General features: G+C 47.5%; 1 protein-coding gene across 15 annotated transcripts in view; it reads left to right on the top strand.

Moving 5' to 3' along the window:
• The window catches only part of dmd (dystrophin), a 3,042,490-nt gene that overhangs the window by 1,642,209 nt on the left and 1,376,304 nt on the right, over positions 1 to 23,977 (top strand). For all 15 annotated transcript variants that reach the window (XM_072513983.1, XM_072513987.1, XM_072513978.1 and 12 more), the window contains one exon: positions 22,525 to 22,697. In XM_072513983.1, the coding sequence (XP_072370084.1) occupies positions 22,525 to 22,697 (173 nt within the window). The remainder of the gene's footprint in view (positions 1 to 22,524; positions 22,698 to 23,977) is intronic.

Here is a 23,977-nt window from a genome sequence, read left to right as displayed (position 1 = left end):
TGAGTGAATCGCTCCAGATGACCCTCGATTCCTGAACCCGGAATTAAGGTGAGGAGTATTTTAACAATGACTTGGTCAGAGGTCGCTGGTGAAAGATTGAAGAATTTAAACGACTCCAATTGTCATCAAATCAAGGTTTATTGTAAAACCCAGGTCAAAATCATCAACAGAAGAAACACAATACAATCTTATGCTCTAATATACACTATGTCTATTCAGAAGTAATATAGCGGACACAACGAAAATTCTTATGCTTACACAGCTTTTAGCAATATCACAAGGCACAAAAACAAGTTCCCTTCCCCAAAGCCTCAACCACTATTAAAGTCAAGGGAGTTTCGTAAACTGCTGCAGGGTACTTACGGTCACAGGCTGCAGAGGTCAAGTCAGGGGTGCAGAGGTCGAGCCAAGAACGAAGAGACCCCCAATTGAAAACACAGCCCCTTTTATATTGCTTTACCTGGCTTTGTTCTGTGATCGGCCAGCCCCTTTTGCATTGAAAAGGTAAGTTTTAAAGTTCCCGCTGGTCCCGCCCCCTTTGAGCCGGTCAGAGCTGTCGAGATGGGAGTACCTCCCCTAGGTCCGCCTCCAGTCTGTTTTTTTTGAGATAACGAGGTTGAGCTCCCTTGAAGATTTTCAAAGACTTCCATCTGCTCCGGAGATGCTGCTATGTTGATGGGGTGTTGATTGGATTCTGCTCTGGTGGAGGCCAGGTCATTTACATTTGCATGGGGCTATGACCATCCCATTGTCCTGCTTGCATGCAAGCCTCCTGTGTATTCCCGTGCCCCTTTGTCTGTGTCTTGATGTTATCTTGTTGTCTGGCTCCTTCTTCCTTGTAGCTCCTAGGGGGGTGTTTGTAAATATTTATGTGCTTATGTCCCCACTCAGCTCAGCGGGCCAAGCCTGCTGGGAAAACTGGTTCTGTTCCCTTGGCTGGAAAGTCAGTTTACAGTCTCTGAGTTTCTCCAAAAGGGCCGAATTGCCCGAAAACCTTACAGATGCCCCTTCGATACGTCCCTACCTGCTTGGACCGTATCGACACAGGTGAAGGGCAATTATTTCCTTTTGTGTGGACCGTAGGTCCCCCCCCCAACAACATGCGAAACTACAAGTCCCAAGACAGTTCCCTTAATCTAGGCTACCCCTGATTTCAATGAAAGGGAAAGACAAGACCATACTTAATTCAAGCAGACAGTAACATATACACATTTCACCGGAACCCCAAACGTAAGGGTCCCTGTACATATATCACACTCAAGTACACATTTCACCGGAACCCCAAACGTAAGGGTCCCTGTACATATATCCCAGTCAAGTAACTGGGACCCGCGAATCCATACAACTATTTACAATTGCATCTGTTTATTTCATCAAGGATCCTCCTTTCTTGGCTGCACTTCGCTTCTTCCCGTTGAGGGCTCTTCATTTATCCTCCATCGTCGATACCTGCAGCTGAAAGGTTTAGTCCAACTGAGGCGGCAGCATAATGTACCCCCTGTACAACATTTCCTTTGTGGGGGCAAACACTAAACCATTCTCAGGCTCCCCCCTGGTGGTGATCGGACAGTTGTGAGGGTCGATCGGTTGGGCTGTGGGCAGGGGTCGCTTTACCTGAACCAGCAGTTCGGTAGCTTCTACAGTCATCCCTTCCCTGGGCGTTACACATCCCTCCCCACTGCGGTCAATTTATCCCGTTCCCTGGGTTCTGCCACCACCTTACAAAAGTGATTAATGCCCCTTGTGGACATGCCTTGGTAGATCCCCATGAACACAAATAAATGCCCTGGTCAGAAGCCCACCCCTTATCCCCGCAAACGGTGATCCTACCCGGTGACCCCGTGATGGTCCGTTAGGTGTTGTCCAGTCCGTTCCCAGTCCGAGGACCGATCCCTCATGTCCAGCCTCAGCTTCCTGGGCCACCACCGTCTCCCCAAAGGAACGTCCCCCTCACAGGTTGAACACACCCGCCTGCCCTCAGTCACCCTAACCCGGTCAGTCGAAGGACTCTTCTGTCTCGCCTCTGCGGAGTTCTCCCGGTCCCACCATCGCCAAGATCAGCAAACTCCACATCGTCGGGTGCCCCATCTGTAAAACCAAAACACATTCTTGCCTCTACAGCCCTACCTACCTTGAAGTGCATGGGTGCTATCCGGTGGCGGCAGCAGCTCCTGCTTTGAAGTTGCCGCAGCCTGTCTGGGGTTCTGTGTTTACAGCCCGGCTCCCCAGGGTCCTAGTGCCTGCCGCTATCCGGTGGCAGCAGCAGCTCCTGCTTTGAAGTTGCCGCAGCCTGTCTGGGGTTCTGTGTTTTACAGCCCGGCTGCACCAGGGTCCTAGTGCCTGGTGCTTCATCATTTTACCCTTGCACCAGGCGCTTCTGTGTTCCCACGATCCTAAATACTTCACACACAACTACACACTAATTAGAACTAGCAGGGGGAAAGAAAAAGGAATATGATATATACAATGCCACCCGTCTCCGGGTGGCCAAATTAAAACTGTGCCCCGCTAAACTGGGGCAGTCCACCTGTTTGGTCCAACGGCTCGGGCCAGACCGTCCCCTCCCGGGGGTTCGGGCTGCCCCTTGCCTCTCCTTTCCCAACAGGGTTCGGTGATCCCTCATCGCTCCCTTCTACTCGGGTCCCCTTACTGCGGGACCGGGTGACAGGGAGATGGGATGGGGACCATCTTACCGGGGGCTTGGAGACCCGATTGCTCCTTCGTCCCCTGACTGGTTCCCAAACCCAAGGTGATACCTCCACTTCCTCCGCCTCCTTAGCCTCTATACTAAGGCAGGCCACCTGACCCACAGGGAAGGGCTTGGGAATCATCACTGTCCCTGGGTTGGGTGCTTGCAGCACTGTCGGTCTCTTTGGGACTGCCCCTTGGGGACAGTACCTTGTCACCGGTTGTGTGACCGTGGAGTCAGGGACCTCCCCCACCGTCGTTAATTCTACGGGGGGTTTCTCTACTACCACCCCCAGTCTTCCCCCCACCTTGCTCTTTCTTGTCCTTATGGGGTGGAACAATTTAAATTGACTGATGTGGCGTTCGCATGGGTCCCACCTTAAGGGATTTAAACTGCAAATAGCCCCTGAGGCAGCCTCCGGAATGGGACCCTGCACCTGGGCCGGACCAGGGTCTGGGGCTAGAACTACCCCTGCGCTCCCTTTTTCCTGAGGCTGCTCCCTGGGTAGTCATACGGGTTCTTGTGGTGTGGGTGCGGGCAGGCCCTGGCCCGTTGCCATTGCCACCTGTCCCGACCCAGCTGCTAGGCTCTGCAAAAAGGCTAAAAGTTTCTTTACCTCGAAGGTTTCCGGGGCAGCTGCTCCTGCCGCCGGGGTCTGACTCTCTACTGCGGGAGCCCTCTCCTGCTTGCTAGGGTTTTTACATTCCCTCTTGAAATGCCCGGCCTTCCCACACCCGTAGCATACCGGTTTCTCGTCGGAGGTCCGGGTGCCCTCATGCTTCCACTCTCTCTTAGGGGCTGCTGGCGCGATTTCATGCACCCTACCCTTAAGGGGCTTGTCCTCACCCCTCTCCTCATTACGATATGCGAGGGTAAGTTTCCTGAGGACCTCTTCCTCGTTAAGGGCCGGGGTCTGCGGGTCGAACCAGTGTTCGGCTTTTGCCCTAACGTTAGGGAGACAATTGGCAACTAGGGTCTTCAGCCAGTGGGCGGTTCTTTCCCCTAAATTCCGTCTATCCGCTTGAATCCCGCATGCCTCCATATAGACAGTCCACAGTCTGTCTGCGAACATGGTGGGAGATTCCCCTGGTTGCTGCTTGGTTTCCCCCACCCTCATGAAAGGGCTCCCCAGATTCAAGCCCATCGCCTCCAGAACAGCAGTCTGTGCTGCCGCCCATGTGTCAGGTCTTCCCCCATTCCCAGAGGTCACTGTCCTGCATAGCTGTGCATCTAGGGTCATCAGGAGCATCTTTATTTGCTCCCCTTCGTCGCAGTCATTGATGCTGGCTGCCTGTTCCACCTCCATAAAATGAAGCGACGGATCCCCTTTTGGAGTTAGTCTGGGAACGTGGGCCACCATCCCCCTGAGCTCGGATGCCCCATGAGGAACGATAATGTCGCCCTCAACCGGTCCCCTATTTGCCATCCCCGCCGGGGGACCATACCTTCGTTGCCTGACAGGGCACATCTGCCCTACCTGGGGTTCCTGCTCCTCCTCCCCACTGTCCAGCTCTCCTGCCCCGTTGGGTAGCCCCCCTGTCCCCGGGCTAGCTACCCATATAGGAGACGCCGCTATCTGGGGATACACCACTGACCCCCCTTGGACCTGCCCCTGACCGGGCGGTCCAAACCCTACCTGCTGACCCGGCCCCATCACCGGCATCCCAGGCAGCGGTCTGTCCCCATCCCATGGGGACCCACATACGAAACCAGGCGGACACGCCGCCAGCTGGGGGTACCCTGCCGACCCCCCTTGGACTTGCCCCTGAACGTGCAGTCCGATCCCCCCCTGCCGGCCCGGACACAATCCCGGTGCCTCAGGAGGCGGTCTATTCCCCTTGGCCTGTGGGGAATCATCCGCTGCGAGGAGCACCTTGCCCCTTGGGAACCCCCCTGGACCTACCAGGTGTACCTGTCCCCTGACCTTGGACAAGGCCTCCTCCAACTCCGTTATTCGTGCCTGGCACGGCCCATGGGCACAGTCCCCTACTTCCTCGCGAGCCACTCGGTACGCTGCCTGGATGTCCCGGAACTTCCCCTCCAGCTTCCTACACTGCTCTGTACTCCGAGCATAGAGTTCCTGGAGCCTCCGTTCCTTTTCTTTACCCTCCACTATCTGGCAGTGGAGATAGTCCTTCTCACACCGGTTAGACTCGCTTTCATGTTTCATTTCTGCCATTTCTTCCCGCAGTCGTTCCGCTGCGCTAGCGCTGTCCCCTGCGCTGGCCCTCACTTCTCTCAACTCCTGCTCTAACTCTTCGACCCTATCCTCTGTTTTGACTACCTGCTCGGACAGGCAAACCAGCCAAACTGCCTTCTCCAAGTGCCTTTTGTGCGCCTTACTGTCTGTCCATGCAGCCGCTGCCATTACCGGTTGCTCCGCATTGATTAATTCTGAAACCCAAGGTTTGGTGAGGTTGACCTTTTGCCACAAATACGAGGATATTCTCTCCTCCATTTTGCTTCATTCCCTCACCCCCTCTGCCAAGTCACATACTCCAAACCACCGGGGTCCTGCCGCGGTCGCCATTGTAGAGGGTGCCATCTCCGCTACTCCACTACTGGGCCGATATCTGGGGTTTGAATATCTGTGTGTGTCTCTCTCCAGCTGGCACTGAAACTTCAGAGGCCAGGGGATGTCGCACTGGGACACTTCCACTGAAGAGAGCACTGATTCAAGCCTGCCGTTTATTCCTAACCGACAGCCTGAGACTTATATCACACAGATCTCCAGACCCCTACCAATACCCAGGTGATTCTCTCTCTTGCCGGTGGTGCAACAGCCACCCGGTTCCTACTCCACTAGAGTAGCTTTCCCAAGAGAGAGAATAGGACACTGCTGTTTATTCCCTAACCAGCAGTCTGTCCTGAGTGAATCGCTCCAGATGACCCTCGATTCCTGAACCCGGAATTAAGGTGAGGAGTATTTTAACAATGACTTGGTCAGAGGTCGCTGGTGAAAGATTGAAGAATTTAAACGACTCCAATTGTCATCAAATCAAGGTTTATTGTAAAACCCAGGTCAAAATCATCAACAGAAGAAACACAATACAATCTTATGCTCTAATATACACTATGTCTATTCAGAAGTAATATAGCGGACACAACGAAAATTCTTATGCTTACACAGCTTTTAGCAATATCACAAGGCACAAAAACAAGTTCCCTTCCCCAAAGCCTCAACCACTATTAAAGTCAAGGGAGTTTCGTAAGCTGCTGCAGGGTACTTACGGTCACAGGCTGCAGAGGTCAAGTCAGGGGTGCAGAGGTCGAGCCAAGAACGAAGAGACCCCCAATTGAAAACACAGCCCCTTTTATATTGCTTTACCTGGCTTTGTTCTGTGATCGGCCAGCCCCTTTTGCATTGAAAAGGTAAGTTTTAAAGTTCCCGCTGGTCCCGCCCCCTTTGAGCCGGTCAGAGCTGTCGAGATGGGAGTACCTCCCCTAGGTCCGCCTCCAGTCTGTTTTTTTTGAGATAACGAGGTTGAGCTCCCTTGAAGATTTTCAAAGACTTCCATCTGCTCCGGAGATGCTGCTATGTTGATGGGGTGTTGATTGGATTCTGCTCTGGTGGAGGCCAGGTCATTTACATTTGCATGGGGCTATGACCATCCCATTGTCCTGCTTGCATGCAAGCCTCCTGTGTATTCCCGTGCCCCTTTGTCTGTGTCTTGATGTTATCTTGTTGTCTGGCTCCTTCTTCCTTGTAGCTCCTAGGGGGGTGTTTGTAAATATTTATGTGCTTATGTCCCCACTCAGCTCAGCGGGCCAAGCCTGCTGGGAAAACTGGTTCTGTTCCCTTGGCTGGAAAGTCAGTTTACAGTCTCTGAGTTTCTCCAAAAGGGCCGAATTGCCCGAAAACCTTACAACTTTGTATCTCCATGTTGTTTTGTAATCATCTACTCCTTTTTCAGTTCATTACTGATAAGTTTAGCATCATTTGCAAATGTTGATATACATTTCACTATTGCCAAAACCATTCCATGCTAATAAGAAGAAAAGCTAGAGTCCCTGAAGGACGTCATTTGTCACAGCTCACCAATTAGAAACTGTCTCTTTATTCCTTTTAAATCTGACCAATTTCCTATTCATGCTCCAGAGGTATCTCCAATTCCATATGCTTCAATTTTAGCCAGTCGATGTCCTCAGAAAAATATCGAATATTTCTGTTGATCCATACGCAGAAAATTTGTTGATCCTCCGCCATGCTTCCACCACTTCAGTAACTCTGACAAACACTTTCTAGATTATGATTCATTTGCTGTGTATTAACAATGCAAAATATCAGTTAATGACTTAATGGATATGACGTGCTTTTTATGAACAGAAGGTGCACTAAATGGTGGAATGTGATACTAGTCTTCCAAATTTATCCTTTTTGTTACAAGCGCTGCACGTGTAAGATTGGATAAAGTAGACAATATACCCCTCTCCCTTGGTTGACACCAATCTATAAATGCCTGTTAGGAGTTGTCTGGGACTGATTTCTGTTGATTTGAACTTTTTTTCTTTCTCTTCTTCTACATATATGGGGAAGTTAAGGAACTGAAATTTTCCTGAGAGGATCATTAATCATGCTGTGGGAAGTTGAAATCTGCTACTGTTCAGAATTGTGATTGGGTGTTTGCACCAGGATTTCTTCACATTGAAAATGCAGCCTTTAGTATCTGACCTCAGTGCAGAAATCAGCCATTGGAGCTATGTTTCTTCTCCAACATGTTGGTTGCAGACTGGTAGACACATTATAAGAATATGCAACCTCAGGAGGTTGTAATTATATTATTGCAGCTTTATGCCATATGTATCCATATACCTCGTAAAAGGAATGAATGTTTCTTGTAATACACACGTAGATATTTTTTTAAAATTCACAAAGACTCTTTATTATAGTCATTACATACAAATGTTCATGCTCTCCTTTCCCTGCATTTGTGACCAGCACATGATTTCTCATTTTCTGGTATTTAACCATTGTACAAGGTGTGTACATGACCTTACTCTGGCTTGGCCTGAAAGCATTGACCTTTGTGCTTTACATTAATTTTTTTGGCAACCGAGTCTTCTTTACCTTACACACTTTTCTTGATTTACATCCACAACTAATCATTTGTTCCTCCACATATATCTAATATAATTATGGCTGACATCAACTTTAATGATATTGATTGCTCTGGTTACACACAAGTATTGCCTTAGGTTTAATTCAGCTGAACTATTAAATTGTCATGAGATGCAGTCATGGGCACAGTTCCATCCTCTTCTGAAATAAATCTCCTGCAGCTACAAATGATCCCTGTACCTTCATGTGATGGTAGAATAGGGAAAATAGGAGATATGTTTGACTTGAGTTTGATGAATATTTATTTCCACATAAATGCATTCATCATTGTCATTATCTAGCAGTAAAAGTAAGAAAATGGTGCATAAATTGTACAGCTGCTGTTTTCAGTAACTGAAATGAAATTTCGGGTTAAGTTCTTCTCATACAGTAACCTTTATTGTATGAATATATAATCTTTAAAAGTCAAAAGTTAATAATTTAACTCATAATGTTCTGATTTATATTGCATATAATCATAGAAATGCTGAAAATTAATATTGCATGATCTGATCATTCCGATACATAATATCGTGACCATTGATGTAACTAGGATACACAATGGTGAACTGTGGAGTAACATTCTTATTAAATAGGTCAGCAGGGCTGACAAACTCACAGGTGCTGAAGTTATAATTGTGTTATGGTAGTTTTCCTTTTGGAAATTGGATGCAGCTGGTCTTCCAGACTTAACAGAGCACTCAATTTGCATCCCAGGTTAAAGGGATTGCATTTTTTTAAATGAAAAACCCTGAGAGAATATTTTCATTGAAATTCTGGCAAAGATTATCACTGCTGGAGCGGGTTCTTAAATGATCGCACGCAAGTTGACACAAAGCAGCATTCACTTCCTGTCAGCGCTGTCTGAATCTCATTCGACTAATCAAGTTGGAGTGAAAGAGGGGTAAATTCAGCTGTTCCTATTTAAATCATTACCTAGATGTAAAATTATTGTTCACAGGCAAGGAATATCTTGGGCGTCATTCTCCGACCCCCCGCCGGGTTGGAGAATCGCTGGGGGCTGTCGTGAATCCCGCCCCCACCAGTTGCCGAAGTCTCCGGTACCATAACGGATATACCGGTTGGCGGGCCCCCCCGCTGGATTCTCCGGCCCGGATGGGCCGAAGTCCCGCCGATAAATTGCCTGTCCCGCCGGCGTGGATTAAACCATCTATTTACCGGCGGGACAAGGCGGCGTGGGTGGGCTCCGGGGTCCTGGGGGGGTCGCGGGGCGATCTGGCTCCGGGGGGTGCCCCCACGGTGGTCTGGCCCGCGATCGGGGCCCACCGATCCGCGGGTGGACCTGTGCCGTGGGGGCACTCTTTCCCTTCCGCCTCCGCCACGGTCTCCACCATGGCGGAGGTGGAAGAGACTCCCTCCACTGCACATGCGCGGGAAACTTTTAGCGGCCGCTGACGCTCCCGCGCATGCGCCGCCCCGACATGTCATTTCCGCGCCAGCTGGCGGGGCAACAAAGGCCGTTTCCGCCAGCTGGCGGGGCAGAAATTCCTCCGGCGTCGGCCTAGCCCTTCAATGTTGGGGCTCGGCCCCCAAAGATGCGGAGCATTCCGCACCTTTGGGGCGGCGCGATGCCCGTCTGATTGGCGCCGTTTTGGGCGCCAGTCGGCGGACATCACGCCGTTTCGGGAGAATTTTGCCAATATTCTCTGATGCAGAAAAAGGGACAGAAAATTGCCACTTAATTTTCTGACATTTTATCCAGTAATGTCCTTGAATTTAGTGCCTTCAAATTTCTGCAATCAACAGCAATCTCTGGGTTTTTCAATTAATGTTCACAGCCGTTCAGTGATTATTAAAGGTATATTTACAATATAATCTTTTAACATATTATTTTTCAATGTGTATTTATCCGTAATGAGGGTAAAGGTTTCTTTGGTGGCTCAACCATTTTATCCAGTGAAAAACTAACCTCCATAAGACAGGGAAGTTCCAAATTTGATCTTCAGTTTCTGCTGAGTCAACTGAACTCAGATAGGGTGGTGCTAAGCAGTGTGATCATTGGCCTCTGTTTCCTTGGATTGGGAAGAAGCGAATTAGTCAGAGTTTCCCTTCCTGTTAAATTTTCTGTGAATCTTTGGATGTTAAGCCCAAATGCTTACGGGTTAATAGCTATTATGTTACTAGCTAATGTCAGTCCACATGTGACCAGAGCTCAAAAAGATGGTTCTGGAAGGAGCCTTGTGCTTGCCTATCCCTGTATATAGTTAAGAAATGTTTCAGAGTTCCGAGAGGCCTAGCTTCCAGGAGTCTCTGTTGACCACACCCTGGAACCATTTCTGCTAATACTTCATGGTGGCACTGGGAAACCTACTGAATAGCACAATCCCCAATTAAACTGATAGTGGCAGGGAAGTGAAAGCCACCAAATGCAAGTGAGTCAGGGAATAACTGTGGTTGAGAATCAGACATAAAAACATCAATGCAGTCCTAAGTCAATTTACTAAAAGTAATAAACAAACATGGAGAAAGTCCTACCTCTACCCAAATCATTTGACCATGTGGAACGGCCCGACCAAGGACTACACTGGCAAAACTGGCAGTGCAGATTCAACAGGTTAGGGTAAGCATGGAAGCCAATTAAAGAACAGGTAAGCACAATCCCTATTCCATTGACATTTAATAAGGTAAAATGTTGATGAGGGCCCATCAACTTCTGAAGAGGTTATTAAAGCCTTTGATTAGTAGTTCAATCTTCAGAGGAACATTATCATAGACCAGTTGAGGTTTAACAGGCACGCTCAGTATTCTGGAGTATTACAATCCCAGGCCAGATTCCAACAGTGTCGAGAATATTGGACAGAAACCCCAATATTTTATTATAATTTTGTGAGATTGTGAGGAAAGGATACTTTGCTCCAGGAGTGATTGAAATGAAAATCGCTTATTGTCACAAGTAGGCTTCCAATGAAGTTACTGTGAAAAGCCCCTAGTCGCCACATTCTGGCGCCTGACAAAGAAATAGGCTATGGTATTTTAAAACAAAACTTTATTACTAACAGAGCATTTTAAAATCTCTAATATCACACCCAAGAGTTGCTTACGGTTACCACTTAAACATCACTACTCAACACTGAATCCAATACCCTTACTTGCTATCTTTATTCCCACTTAAACAACAAGAAAATAGACCATTTCAGCCCTCAATCCACCCTAAATACCAATGGCACGGAAGAATACTTGCTTTACCGAGTTAATGTTTAAATATAGTTAATCTCTTTTAACTAACTTACAGTGAGAGCAGAACTGTTTCGCTGTGCACACATTCAGCCAGGTCAGAACTGAAACTGAAAAATGCTTTCTCAAAAATGCCTGATGTCTTAGCTCCACCCAGCAATGACATCATGTCACCTGAGGAAGGAGCAGCGCTCCGAAAGCTAGTGACATCGAAACAAACCTGTTGGACTTTAACCTGGTGTTGTAAAACTTCTTACTGTGCTCACCCCAGTCCAACGCCGGCATCTCCACATCATGGCTACCATGATCTCACCAAGCTGAATACTAATTAACTTCCCAAGAAATTCCCTTAGTCAAAATACTGGCTGGGGTCGGGCTTCCGCGAGGGCTGGGGGGACTGGTGGAGGTCGCAAGGGGGTGGCTCTGCCGCTTGGAAAGAGCACCTTACTTGAGCCCATGCCTCCATCCTATCCCTGTAACCCCACTGAACCTTTTGGACACTAAGGGGCAATTTAGCATGGCCAATCCACCTAACCTGCACACCTTTGGATTGTGGGAGGAAACCGGTGCACCCAGAGGAAACCCACACAGACACTGGGTGGAAGTGCAAACACCGCGCAGTCACCTGAAGCCTGTATTGAACCCGGGTCCCTGGAGCTGTGAGGCAGCAGTGATAACCACTGTGCTCCCGTGCCGCCCCATGATATCAAGACACAAATCGGTCTCAAGGCATAGATTATCATAGAATTATCATAGAATTTACAGTGCAGAAGGAGGCCATTCGGCCCATCGAGTCTGCACCGGCTCTTGGAAAGAGCACCCTACCCAAGGTCAACACCTCCACCCTATCCCCATAACCCAGTAACCCCACCCAACACTACGGGCAATTTTGGACACTAAGGGCAATTTATCATGGCCAATCCACCTAACCTGCACATCTTTGGACTGTGGGAGGAAACCGGAGCACCCGGAGGAAACCCACGAACACACGGGGAGGATGTGCAGACTCCGCACAGACAGTGAACCAAGCCGGAATCGAACCTGGGACCCTGGAGCTCTGAAGCAATTGTGCTATCCACAATGCTACCGTGCTGCCCGTAAATTAGGCATAAGGGAAACACATTATTTATTTATTTAGAATAGGCACATGACAACATTTATACATAGGTAGAAAGCTTGAAGACATCAGCAGCAGATTTGTGTGTGTGCTCTGCTCAAAAGCAAGAAGCTAAGACTGCATTGCATTACACACTACAAACGCTGTCATGTTGCTATCACTTAAAGGCATTATTGCAACATGTAACAGGAGGGCATAAGGTTGGTTGTAACCCAAAATAAATGTTCTACTTCATTTGTTGTAAATTGGAGGATGCAAAAAAGAAGTCATTTCTTCAAGGTGAATGGCAGTTAAATAAACAGTCCCAATGCCTTTTTTCAACTGTCGACTACAAGGGAAGTATAAGGGCAAGGAATAATGGAGCTTTCCTGCAGTCAGCACAAGGTCATTCCAAAATCCCTCAATAATTTCTATGTGTAAAATATCTATGGTATCCGAGAGAGAATTTATGGATGTTGGAAGTGTAAAGGGCATTAAATCCATCTTTCCTTTGATATTTCAACCTAACAATTCTCATTAAAATCCATCCCAGAATGCCATACAGAATAGCATTTGCCTTTGCCGTTCAAATTAAACGAACTACTCCCTGCAAACTAAGGAAGATCCCGTACTGGAAGAAAGAGAATAATTGTGTGCTGATGAATTTATTAGTGTCCATTTCGGTAGTGAAACTTCAAAACTTAATTTGTATGTCCTTCAGTACTAGTGCTTCCCAATCATCTAAATTACAATCTGCAGACATGTCTTGTTCACTCCCTGTGAGTGGTGCAGTATTTTGAGGGTTTTTTTGAAGTTAATATAATTACACTAGAATTAATTTGTCATAAACAGATTTATAATACTTCTTCTGAACATTACTTTTCGCCTTTAGAGCTGAACTGCATGAAACTGTTGATCCCCTTATATTTCATTTCCAATTTTAATGAACCTTTACAACTGCAGCGTTTCAGTTAGTACTTTAATTCTTTGCATGCATCAAGATCCTGCCTCTACCAAAAATAAACCTCTTAGGTATTCAAATTCAAGACCTTTCATTCCAGCAAAGGCTTAGTAGGTGCTATGTGGCAATATTAGCATCAACATGTTGAGTGCTCTAATTTTGTCATGCTTTGCATAGCTTTAGGAAGTTAATTCCTTCATACCTGCTTCCACTCAACATTCATTGCAAAGGATGATAGGAATATGCATAAAGAGAACTTGAATTTTTTTTAAATCATTGAACTGATGCAGATCTTTTTTTTTTTTTGGAAAATATTTTATTGAGGCATATAGAATTTTTAACAACAATTTTCAAGAGGAAGAAAAAGCAAAAGAACAAATACCACCTACCCAACCAACAACCAAATCCAGCCAACACGGCTTACATCCCCGCTTCCCCTTTCCCACTAATTATTTCCCACCTCAACCAAACCCCCTGCCTCCCTTTTCCCCTTAAGCCACCCCCCCTGACAGCTTAATTTTCCCCAAAGAAGTCGATAAACGGCTGACACCCCCGGGCGTACCCCAGCATCGATCCTCTCAGGGCGAACTTGATCTTCTCAAGCCTGAGAAACCCGGCCATGTCACTGACCCATACCCCCTATTTAGGGGGTTCCGAGTCCCTCCACACCAATAGGATCCGTCTCCGTGTTACCAGGGAGACAAAGGCCAACAAGTCAGCCTCTCTCTCCCCCTGGCCTCCTGGGTCTTCCGACACACCAAAAATCGCCACCTCTGGACTTGGAACCACACGTACCTTCAATACCGTGAACATGACATCGGCAAATCCCTGCCAAAATCCCCTGAGCTTCGGACATGCCCTAAACATGTGGACATGATTTGCGGGCCCTCCTGCACACCGCCCACACCTATCCTCCACCCCTTCAAAGAACCTGTTCATACGGGCCATGGTCATATGCGCCCTGTGAACCACCTTGAATTGTATCAGGTGAAGCCTGGCACACGACGAGGACACGTTAACCCTACTCGAGGCATCCTCCCACAATCATTCCTTACCCAACACTCCCTCCCATTTTCGCTTTACCCCCCCTATCAGGGTTCCCTTCCATTCCATGAGTTCTTTATAAATTTCTGAGACCTTCCCCTCCCCCACTCCCGTTTCCGACACTACCTTGTCCTATATCCCCTGGGGCGGTCGGTGCGGAACGGTCGGAACCTGCCTCCGTGCAAAGTCCCTCACCTGCAGGAAGCGGAACCCATTCCCTCGGACAGCTTAAACTCCTCCTCCAACTCCTCCAAGCACGGAAAACTGCCGTCAATAAACAGGTTCCTAAACCGCTCGATCCTAGCTCGCTGTCGCCTCCGAAACCCCCCGTCTAGCCCTCCTCCCCCCTCCCACCCCCCCCGGTGTAAACTGGTGGTTGCCGCAAATAGGTGTCCATACTGACCCCCCCCATCCACTCCCATGTGCTTCCGCCACTATCCTCACATCCTCAAGGCTGCTACCACCACCGGGCTTGTAGAGTACCGAGCCGACGAGAACGGCAGAGGTGACTTTTCCAGTGCCCCTACATGAGGCCATCTCCACCTGCTCCCACACCGACCCCGACCCCACTATCCACTTCCTGAGCATTGCTATATTCGCCGCACAGTAGTAGCTCCTGAAATTTGATAGGGCCAGCCCCCCCTTCCCCTCGACCCCGCTCCAGCAGCACCTTCTTTACCCGCAGGGATTCACCCACCCATACGAACCCAGAAATCACCGTGTTCACCCTGTTAAAAACAAAACTTCGGGATAAAAATAGGCAGGCACTGAAATACGAACAAAATCCTCAGGAGAACCGTCATCTTTACCATCTGCACCCCACCCCCCATGCCAACGGGAGCGGGCTAAAATAATCCGAGCTCACTCGGTTCGTCCGCACGCTCGGCATCGGTGCCTGGTACAGCAACCGGACCCAGTCCACAAAACTCCGCCCAAACCCAAATCGCCCCAGGACCTCCCACAGATACTCCCACTCCACCCGACCAAAGGCCTTCTCCGCATCCATGGCAACCACCACCTCCACCACCCTTCCCTCGGAGGGCATCATAATCACATTTAGAAGCTTTCTAATGTTCGCCGCTAAATGCCTCCCCTTCACAAACCCCGCCTGTTCCTCCCCTATGACCCCTGGCACACAATCCTTTATTCTCAAGGCCAAGATCTTGTCCAACAACTTGCCATCTACATTTAGAAGGGAGATTGGCCTGTATGTGCGTGGGTTTCCTCCGGGTGCTCCGGTTTCCTCCCACAGTCCAAAGATGTGCATGTTAGGTGGATTGGCCATGATAAATTCCCCTTAGTGTCCAAAATTACCCTTAGTGTTGGATGGGGTTACTGAGTTATGGGGATAGGGTGGAAGCGTTGACCTTGGGTCGGGTGCTCTTTCCAAGAGCTGGTGCAGACTTGAATGGCCGAATGGCCTCCTTCTGCACTGTAAATTCTATATGAAGACCCGCATTGTTCCGAGTCCTTATCCCACTTCAGGATGAGAGAAATCAAGGCCTGTGACATCGATGGGGAGAGCACCCCTCGCTCCCTAGCCTAATTAAACGCCATTACCAGCAATGGCCCCAGCACTCCTGAAAACGTTTTATAAAACTCCACTGGGTAATCATCCGGTCCCTGGGCCTTGCCCAACTGCATCACCTCCAGCCGCTCCACCACTTCAAACAACCCAATTGGGGCCAGAAATCAATCAAAATAGGCCCTCCACCAGCTCTTCCTCCACCCTCGGACTCTCCAGTCCCTCCAAAAACTGCCTCATCCCCTCCAACCCGGTTGGGTGTTCTGACTCGTATAGCCTGCTGTAAAAATCCCTAAACACTCGTTCACCTCCACCGGGTCCAAGATCGTATTCCCCCTCCGTCCTTCACTTTCCCAATCTCCCTTGTCGCCTCCCATTTCCATAGCTGGTGCGCTAGAATCCTGCTCGTCTTCTCCCCATATTCATACACCGCCCCTCTTGCCTTTCTCAACTGCCCGCCTTCTCACCGCCTTCTCTGTAGATAGCAACGCAAACTCCATCTGCACCTTCTGCCGCTCCTTCAACAACCCCGCCTCTGGGGCCTCCAAATAGCTCCTGTCTACCTGGAGGATCTCCCTCACTAATCTATCCATCTTCGCCCGCTCCACCTTCTCCCCGTGCGCCCGTATCGAGATAAACTCCCCTTTCACTACTGCCTTCTACGCTAATAGCCCAACATCTAACATCCAGTGTGGGCGCTGGCCCCCCTCCTTACTCACCCGTAAGTCCACCCATTGCAGGGCATGGTCCGAAACAACAATCGCCGAGTACCCCCTTTAGTTCCTTTGCAGCCGCCAACACCCACCCTGTCCTCGAACTTGACCAATCCAGCCTTGGATACATAATCATATTAAAGCCCCCTTCCCCAATACCCGCCTCTTAAGCGCTACAGCATCCCAGTTTGGTGCATAGATGTTCACCAGCACCACCGGCATCCCCTACAACTTCCCACCCACTATAACATGTCTACCCCCCCCCCCCCCCCCCCCCGGAGTCCGCCACTATACTTCCCACTTTGAATGCCACCTGCTTATTAATCAGAATCGCCACTCCCCTTGTTTTGGAATATAGTCCGGAATGGAATACCTGCACAACCCACCCTTTCCTCGGCCTAATCTGATCCACCACCCTCAGGTGCATCTCCTGTATCATTGCCACATCCCCCTTTAAGCTTTTCAGATGTGCGAACACATCTTGACTGGCCCATTCAACCCTCTCACATTCCATATGAACAACCTGGTCGGGGGGAAATCCCCCCTGCACTATAGCCGTTCCTGGGCCAGCCTCCAGCCCGCGTCCCGCACCTTCTCAGACCCACCTTCACGTTCCCACCATCATCGACTCTCAGCATGTCACCCTTTAACAGTCCCTCCTCCTGTCAGCATACCTCTACCCTCCCTCCCCTTCTCCTCTGACCCCATAACAAAATAACAATCCCAACCCCTATCCACACACTTATTACCTGCTCAGCCCCCCACTGCACTTCCGTGAGCTAGCCTGTCTCGCAAGCCTGGAACCCCCCCGCCCATGGCGCCTCGCATCATAACCCCTGTTGATTCCCACCCACCCCTGCAAACTTTACAATCCCCACCCAGCATCACATAGAAAAGAGCAACCCACCATCCCGGATCAAAAACAACAAACCCAAAACAGAACAATGGCCCCAACAACAGTGCAAAAGTAGTTCATACAAACCAGAAGAAAACCAAGTTACAAGATAGGAACATCCCCTCCAGAGTTCAATGTCCTCATTCTCCTGTCAGTCCATTGTCTCTAATTAATACCTTCGCCTCCTCTGGCGACCCAAAGTAAAGTTCTCGACCTTCGTACGTTACCCACAGACCCACATAACATGCCGATCTTCATCCCCTTCTTAAAGAGGGTCATCTTCACCTTATTGAAGCTCGCCCTCCTTTTGGCCAGCTCTTCACCCAGGTCCTGATAGACACGCAGCTTGCTGCCTTCCCAGGTGCAGCACCTTGTCTGCCTGGCCCCCCTCAAAATCTGTTCCTTAGCCAGGTGCCGGTGCAGTCGCACCACCATCGCCCTCGGTGGCTCATTTACTTGCGGCTTCCTCATGAGCGCCCTGTACGCCCAGTCCACCTCCAAGGACCGAGCAAATGCTCCTTCACCCAGCAACTTCTCGAACATCCGTGCCACATATGAACCACCTTCTGCTCCCTCGCTGCCCTCCGGGAGGCCCACAATCCTAAAGTTCTGCCTGCACAATCTATTCTCCAAGTCCTCCACCTTATCCTGCAGCCTCCTCTGTTGATGTCTCATCAACCCCATCTCCACAGCCATTGAGGCAAGCTGCTCCTCATGCAATACAATATTAGTGTTTCAACATTCCAAAAGGTAAGACAGGGCAAATAGAAACAGGCTGGCCCAGTAACCGAGACGCCAAGAACAAGAGGCCACATTGAACAAGGTTCAATATAAGGGAGTTAGTACAGAGAGGAAGATAAGCCGCTTTACACGAGGAATTGTGAGGCTGTGTGGAATTCATTTGACTGCTCGAGACAGCGACCATGGCAGTAGGCAAAGTTTGATTGGCTGGATGGATGGATGGAGGAAAGGAATTGAAGGGCTATGTAAGTAAGGTGGATCAGTGTGATTAGGACTGTTTGAAGGGTACATATTGGCATTTATTATTTGAGCCAAATAGCCTATTACCATGTTGGTAAATTCTATGCATTTCTATTTGTCTTCAGTGCCATTGGGGTGTGTAATGTAGATCCTACAACATTATCCATCATACAATTTTGCTGTTATTGCTTTCAATGGTAATAACTCAAGTTTTGCCAATCACATTTGGCTGAGGGAGAAAACGGCAGCGCATTTGACAAATGTTTACTTGTGATCTTTGGGTGCAATCTTCTCTCAGTACATTCCTCGTCCTCACAGCAACATTCATTTTTTTGGTCATTCATCCCTTGTATGACTGAGACTTGGGTCAATTTTAAGTTGAAATGCGCAACTTGATGTTCGATGGTCAAAGCAAACTTGATTTTCCATCAGGTATCAAGCTCCAATTAATTTTATTGGTATTTCTGCCAACAGTTTTCAGATTTTTTTTTCCATCAGTTTCAATTTACATTTAAGCCACAGATATTGCTGCAATATTATGTATTTTCTTTCATATTTTCACAGGATGTGGGCATTGCTGGTAAGGTCAGCATTTATGACCCATCTCGAGTTGTCATTGAGAAGGTGGTAATGAGCCACTTTCTTGAACCATTGCATTCAATGTAATGTACGTATACCCGCAGTGCTTTGGAAAGAAAGTTCAAGGATTTTGACCCAGCGATAATGAAGGAACAATTGTTTATTTCAAAATCGGATGGTGTGTGACTTGGAAGGGTGTATTGTCGCTGGACGAGTAATCCAGAGACTCAGTGTCATTCTCTGGGGACCTGGGTTTGAATCCCACCACAGCAGATGGTGAAATTTGAATTCAATAAAACTCTGGAATTAAAAGTCTAAAGGTGATCATGAAGATGTTGTCGATTGTCATTAAAAACCCATCTGATTCACTAACGTCCTTACCTGGTCTGGCCTACATGTGACTCCAGACAGAATGTGGTTGACTCTAAACTGCCCTCAAGGGCAATTAGGAGTGGGCAATAAATGCTGGCACAGCCTGCGATGCCCACGTCCCATGAACGAATTACAAAAAAAAACTTGTAGGTGATGGTGTGTCTGCAGCCTTTGTAGATAGTGGTTAGGCTTTGAAGAGTCAGGAGGTGAGTCACCCACTGCAGAATCCCCAGTCTCTGATCTGCTCTTGTAGCCACCACATTGATACGACAGGTCCAGTCAAGTTTCTGGTTACTGATGGTAAAGGTTTATGTTAAGTAGAGGTGGTTTTTAGACTCTCTTGATCGATATGATCATTACCTTGCACCTGTTTAACACGAATGTTACTTGTCACTTATCAGCCCAAACGTGAATATTGTCCATATCTTGCTGTGGATATGGACAGATTCATTATCTGAGGAGCTGTGAATAGAACTAAACACTGCACAATCATCAGTGAACATCCCCACTTCTAAGCTTATGTTAGAGGGAAGCTACTGGTGATGGTGGGACCATTCCCGCCACCCAAACGTGGTGTGAAATTCAACCCTATGTCCCATGACACAATTGATTGCATTAGCAATTTTCACATTAAATCAGTAAAGTGTGATCAAATTACTGTTGAAAATTTTGATGTTATTATTTTTCAACGTCATAATAAAAGTTAATTATTCTACTCTGAAAGAGAACATAGGGCCGGATTTTGCAAATGTCAGATGCACACAGCGAGTGGGACTGGACGCAGATGTGATATCCGTTTCTACCTCTGATCGCAGCCCGACATAAAGACCAGCCAGCATAAATTGCAGATGGACAGAGGTCCTGCACCAAGAGTGGGTGCGAGAGCTTGGAGAAAGCCAGGTCAACATTTGACCCAGGGAGAGAATAAACACCAGAGGTCAGGCAGCTGTAAGAAGGCTGCAAGAAGTGGAAGGAAGGATCTCTGAGCTTGGCCAGGCAGATTTGGAAGTGATCCATCGGATGGCCTCTGCACCAGCTGGGCTGCCAATGCTGGTGGGCACTCAGCCCCAAGCATTATGGATGACAGTTGGCGGGACTGGTACAGACTATGAGTGCTCAGTGTGACGTTCCAGTGCCACGGGGTGGCAGGAGGAGGCTACCCCACCAGACCAAGAGCACAAGTGAGCAGGTATTATGTGGTATGCCGCACCTGGAAACGGTGTTGGAAGCATTTAAATGATCTTTTGCACTCTGCAAGAGTGAGTACCAGCATGCCATGGTGCTTTGTATGGAAGGGGTGGAAGGTGGGTGCCAGTAAGTGTGCTTGGGTTAGAGATGCATAGTGCCAACGGGCACATCACCTGTGAATGCCAAGGGTGGGAGGTCATGCACCTTCAGTGTCTGGAAGGGTGAGGAATCACAGTTTGATGGCACTTAAGGCTGGGATTATGAGACTGGGATGGTATCACCAGAGACGGCTTCAGGAATTGGAACCCTTGTTCACATGCAGGAGAAGAGAAGTTATAATGCACAGGAATGCCTGCGCACAGTCAGTGGAGTGCCCAAGCTTGCTCTACTCTTCTAATTTGAGATGAGGCCCTCAAGGGCGATTGATGAGCATGGTGTTCATGAGTCGCTGAGGCTGTGGTGTCAGAGGACAGTAAGAATTCAGTTGGCAGAGAAGAGAGTGGAGGAATGTACAGGAAGGGCCGAGTTGTTCCATCACTGAGAAGGCACAGATTGGCCGCTCTGAAAGCTAATAGAATCACCTGGCTGTTGAGGAAAGGTAGCAGCTTGCATTAACAGACACTTGCTGGGGGTGTTCTTAATGCCTCTGGATGTGCCGCTGAGCCCAACACCCCCCCCCCCCCCCCCCACCACCCTACACCCTACACCAGTGTACGAGGCACTGAGGGATTCACCAGTGTCACATCTGCTCTCAGCACCCAGCACCAGTGCAGATACCATTATTTTGGTGGGCCATTGCACGTTGTCTCAGTTGGGATTACACTGTAGTGAGGGCACATCACACTCACTCTTTTGAGAAAATGGCGGCTCTCATTGACTCTCCAGGGGCAGACTCGGGGGTTCCTGAAGGTTCATTCAGACCTGCAAGCCTTAATTCAGGCAATGATATCAAACCAATTGGATTTTTAATCCCTTTATTTAATGCCTTTATTTAACTGGCTGCTGAATTGTTGGCAGGAGTGCAGCCGACTCCCGCTCGTGCCCACTCTGACCAAATTATAATGCGGGTGCGTGATGACACCGGGACATGCGCTTGACGCCTTCTCACTCGGTTTTGCATTCTTCCAGTTCAGGTACATGGTCACCCGCAACATGTAAAATTCTGGTCTCAGTTCTCATTCCAGATTTTTTGATCAGTAAGGCTTTGAAGCCCATACAGTGTACTACCAGGTGCTTCACGTGTTCACCGATTTTTAGTTGAGTTGTTTTTATAATTGACCATGATGAATACTTGCAACTTGGAATCCACAATTTCTTAGTCTTTTCAGTGCTGAATGGAGTGGAAAATATATACATTTTTTTTTAAGTACCTTGAAATATTCCGAAGAAAAATGTGTCAGGAAAGGTTTATTGACAGATTCTGTAGCCAGGAGGAGAACACTGATTTTGTTTCATGGTTTGTAGGAATTAATCTGAGCTAGAGATATATTGGGTGTGAGGGGTAAAATGTTTTGTTCAAGTTCTTGGCGAGAATGATGTTTTTGGATAACATTACTTCTTAGAGCAATGCTTCCCAAACTTTCTCCTACTGTGACCTTATTGCTTGAAAATTAATGCAATTCAGAGTGAGAATGGAGAGAGTGAAAGGAGGGCTGTGAGTGAGGCCAATGGTTTTGTTTACAACAGTTTTGAAGACTCTGATCAGACCTTGGAACTACGACTGTCCGTACACGTGTAATAGTGTCTCAACGCCAATCCCAGGACTGTCCCGCCAGAGTATCCCCAAAGCTGCCTCAAAACATGTGATCCCAAATGATCAACCGCGACCCACGGTTTGGGAACCTCTGCCTTTAGTTTTTGGTCTGCATAGGAGTGCTGTCCTTTGACTGGGGTGGGTAAAAGTTGGTTTCTGATACTGGTAAGGAATTGGTAGTGCATTCTCAAATGATCATCTTGTTTTATTTACAATGAGGGAATGTTCCTACTTTTAAAAGAGTTGCTGATGGGCTGAACTCATTTGAAGAAAAAACATTCTGAGGACATTTTTCATACCTTTCTGTCAATCATGATTTCAACACCCTGAATACATTGTAAACCCTCTCAATCAGCAGACACAATTTTTCTGATTTTTGTTTATCCTGTGCAGCTAAAGCTATCAATCTGATTGTGTTTCTTTTCTTAACTCCAGAACATAAAAAGGAACTTGGATGAGCTCTTGGGCCGAGTAGAAACAGTTCACAGCAAGAAACCCGGGGTTCTACGGAGTGTCTCTTATACAGATGGGGAAAATATACAGGACGCCGTGGCTCAGCTCGATGCTAAATGGGAAAATGTAAACAAGATGTGGATTGATCGACAAATGTAAGTCCCTGCTTCTGACCAGTTTTAATCATTGCCCATTTTCATCAACTGGTTATTAGGTGGGCAGGGGCATTGGTGATGGGAAGTATGGCCTGGAAACAATATTATGAGATATCAATGTAAGAATGCATCAGAAATTTTTCTTCTGCTAATGGCTTGAAACCTCTGCTACATGCAGTAATCTCAGCAAATGAAGCTTAATTACTTCTGATAGTACACTGACTAGGATATTCATGTGAAATTACTTGGTGTACTATTCTAGTACAGGGGTTAATAGCTGTGCTGAAATGTCACACTGGGGAATTTTACTTGATGCCATTAAGTACTCCTTTGGAAGTTCAAGCTGATCATGCCTTCAACTCAGTACTATTTAAAAAAGAAATGGTTTTGATGATTTCATATGATTTTTGATGTAAAGTGATATTGGGTTGTAGAAAAATTCAGTTCAGGTGATTTTCTTCATTTTCCACGAGGAGACAGGACTCTTCATGATACAGAAAGCAAAATGAAACTTCCTCCTCTTTCCTCCCTCAACAAAACATCAGAATTATTTAAGATGTGGCATTTGGGGACAATTATATTTTTATGGTGCAGTTCAATAAGGATTTACTTTATGATGTGTAATCTAAAACCCTTAATGTGCTCTATTTATTTCGATTCTAGTTCACTTTTCAATCAATATCATTTTATTTAAAATCTACTCTGTGTAGCCAAGTGTCTTGTTACTTTCAATTGTTGGCACTTTCACTGCATTTGGTATTTTTAAATGCGAAATTGTAGTACTTGGACTGCAACATTAAGCAACAATGGATAGTCATAATCCTACAAATCTCTTTCCCTTACTTTCTGCTTTATCAGAGATTTATTGTGAAAATGACTGGACATATGAACATTGAGACTGAAATGAAACAACCTTATCATATATACATTAAGCTTTTAACTACCATCTACTTCTACTTCACAAATACAATATTGCACTCCTGATGACTCAGGAGGCAAATACACTCGAGACCACAAAGATCAGCAACAGGGTAGATGTTAGGAAAACTAATCCATGGTTCCTGCATCTAATTATTATCCAACGATATCCTGATGTAAAGTATACCTGAGGTCATTACATGAAGACGGTATCTGTGGTGCTCCCCATGAATGTACAGCCACCAGCACTCACTATCTAGCCAAGTGGCTGCTTGAGTGAACACCTTGTGGGCTTCCTGTGGCACTGCCCAGATATTAGAGAAAATATCTTTCCTTCCTATCATAGTGGTGACATTGCCACG

Source organism: Scyliorhinus torazame, chromosome 8, assembly GCF_047496885.1.
Source record: "Scyliorhinus torazame isolate Kashiwa2021f chromosome 8, sScyTor2.1, whole genome shotgun sequence".
NCBI lineage: Eukaryota > Metazoa > Chordata > Chondrichthyes > Carcharhiniformes > Scyliorhinidae > Scyliorhinus > Scyliorhinus torazame.
This window is presented reverse-complemented; position numbering and strand designations above follow the sequence as displayed.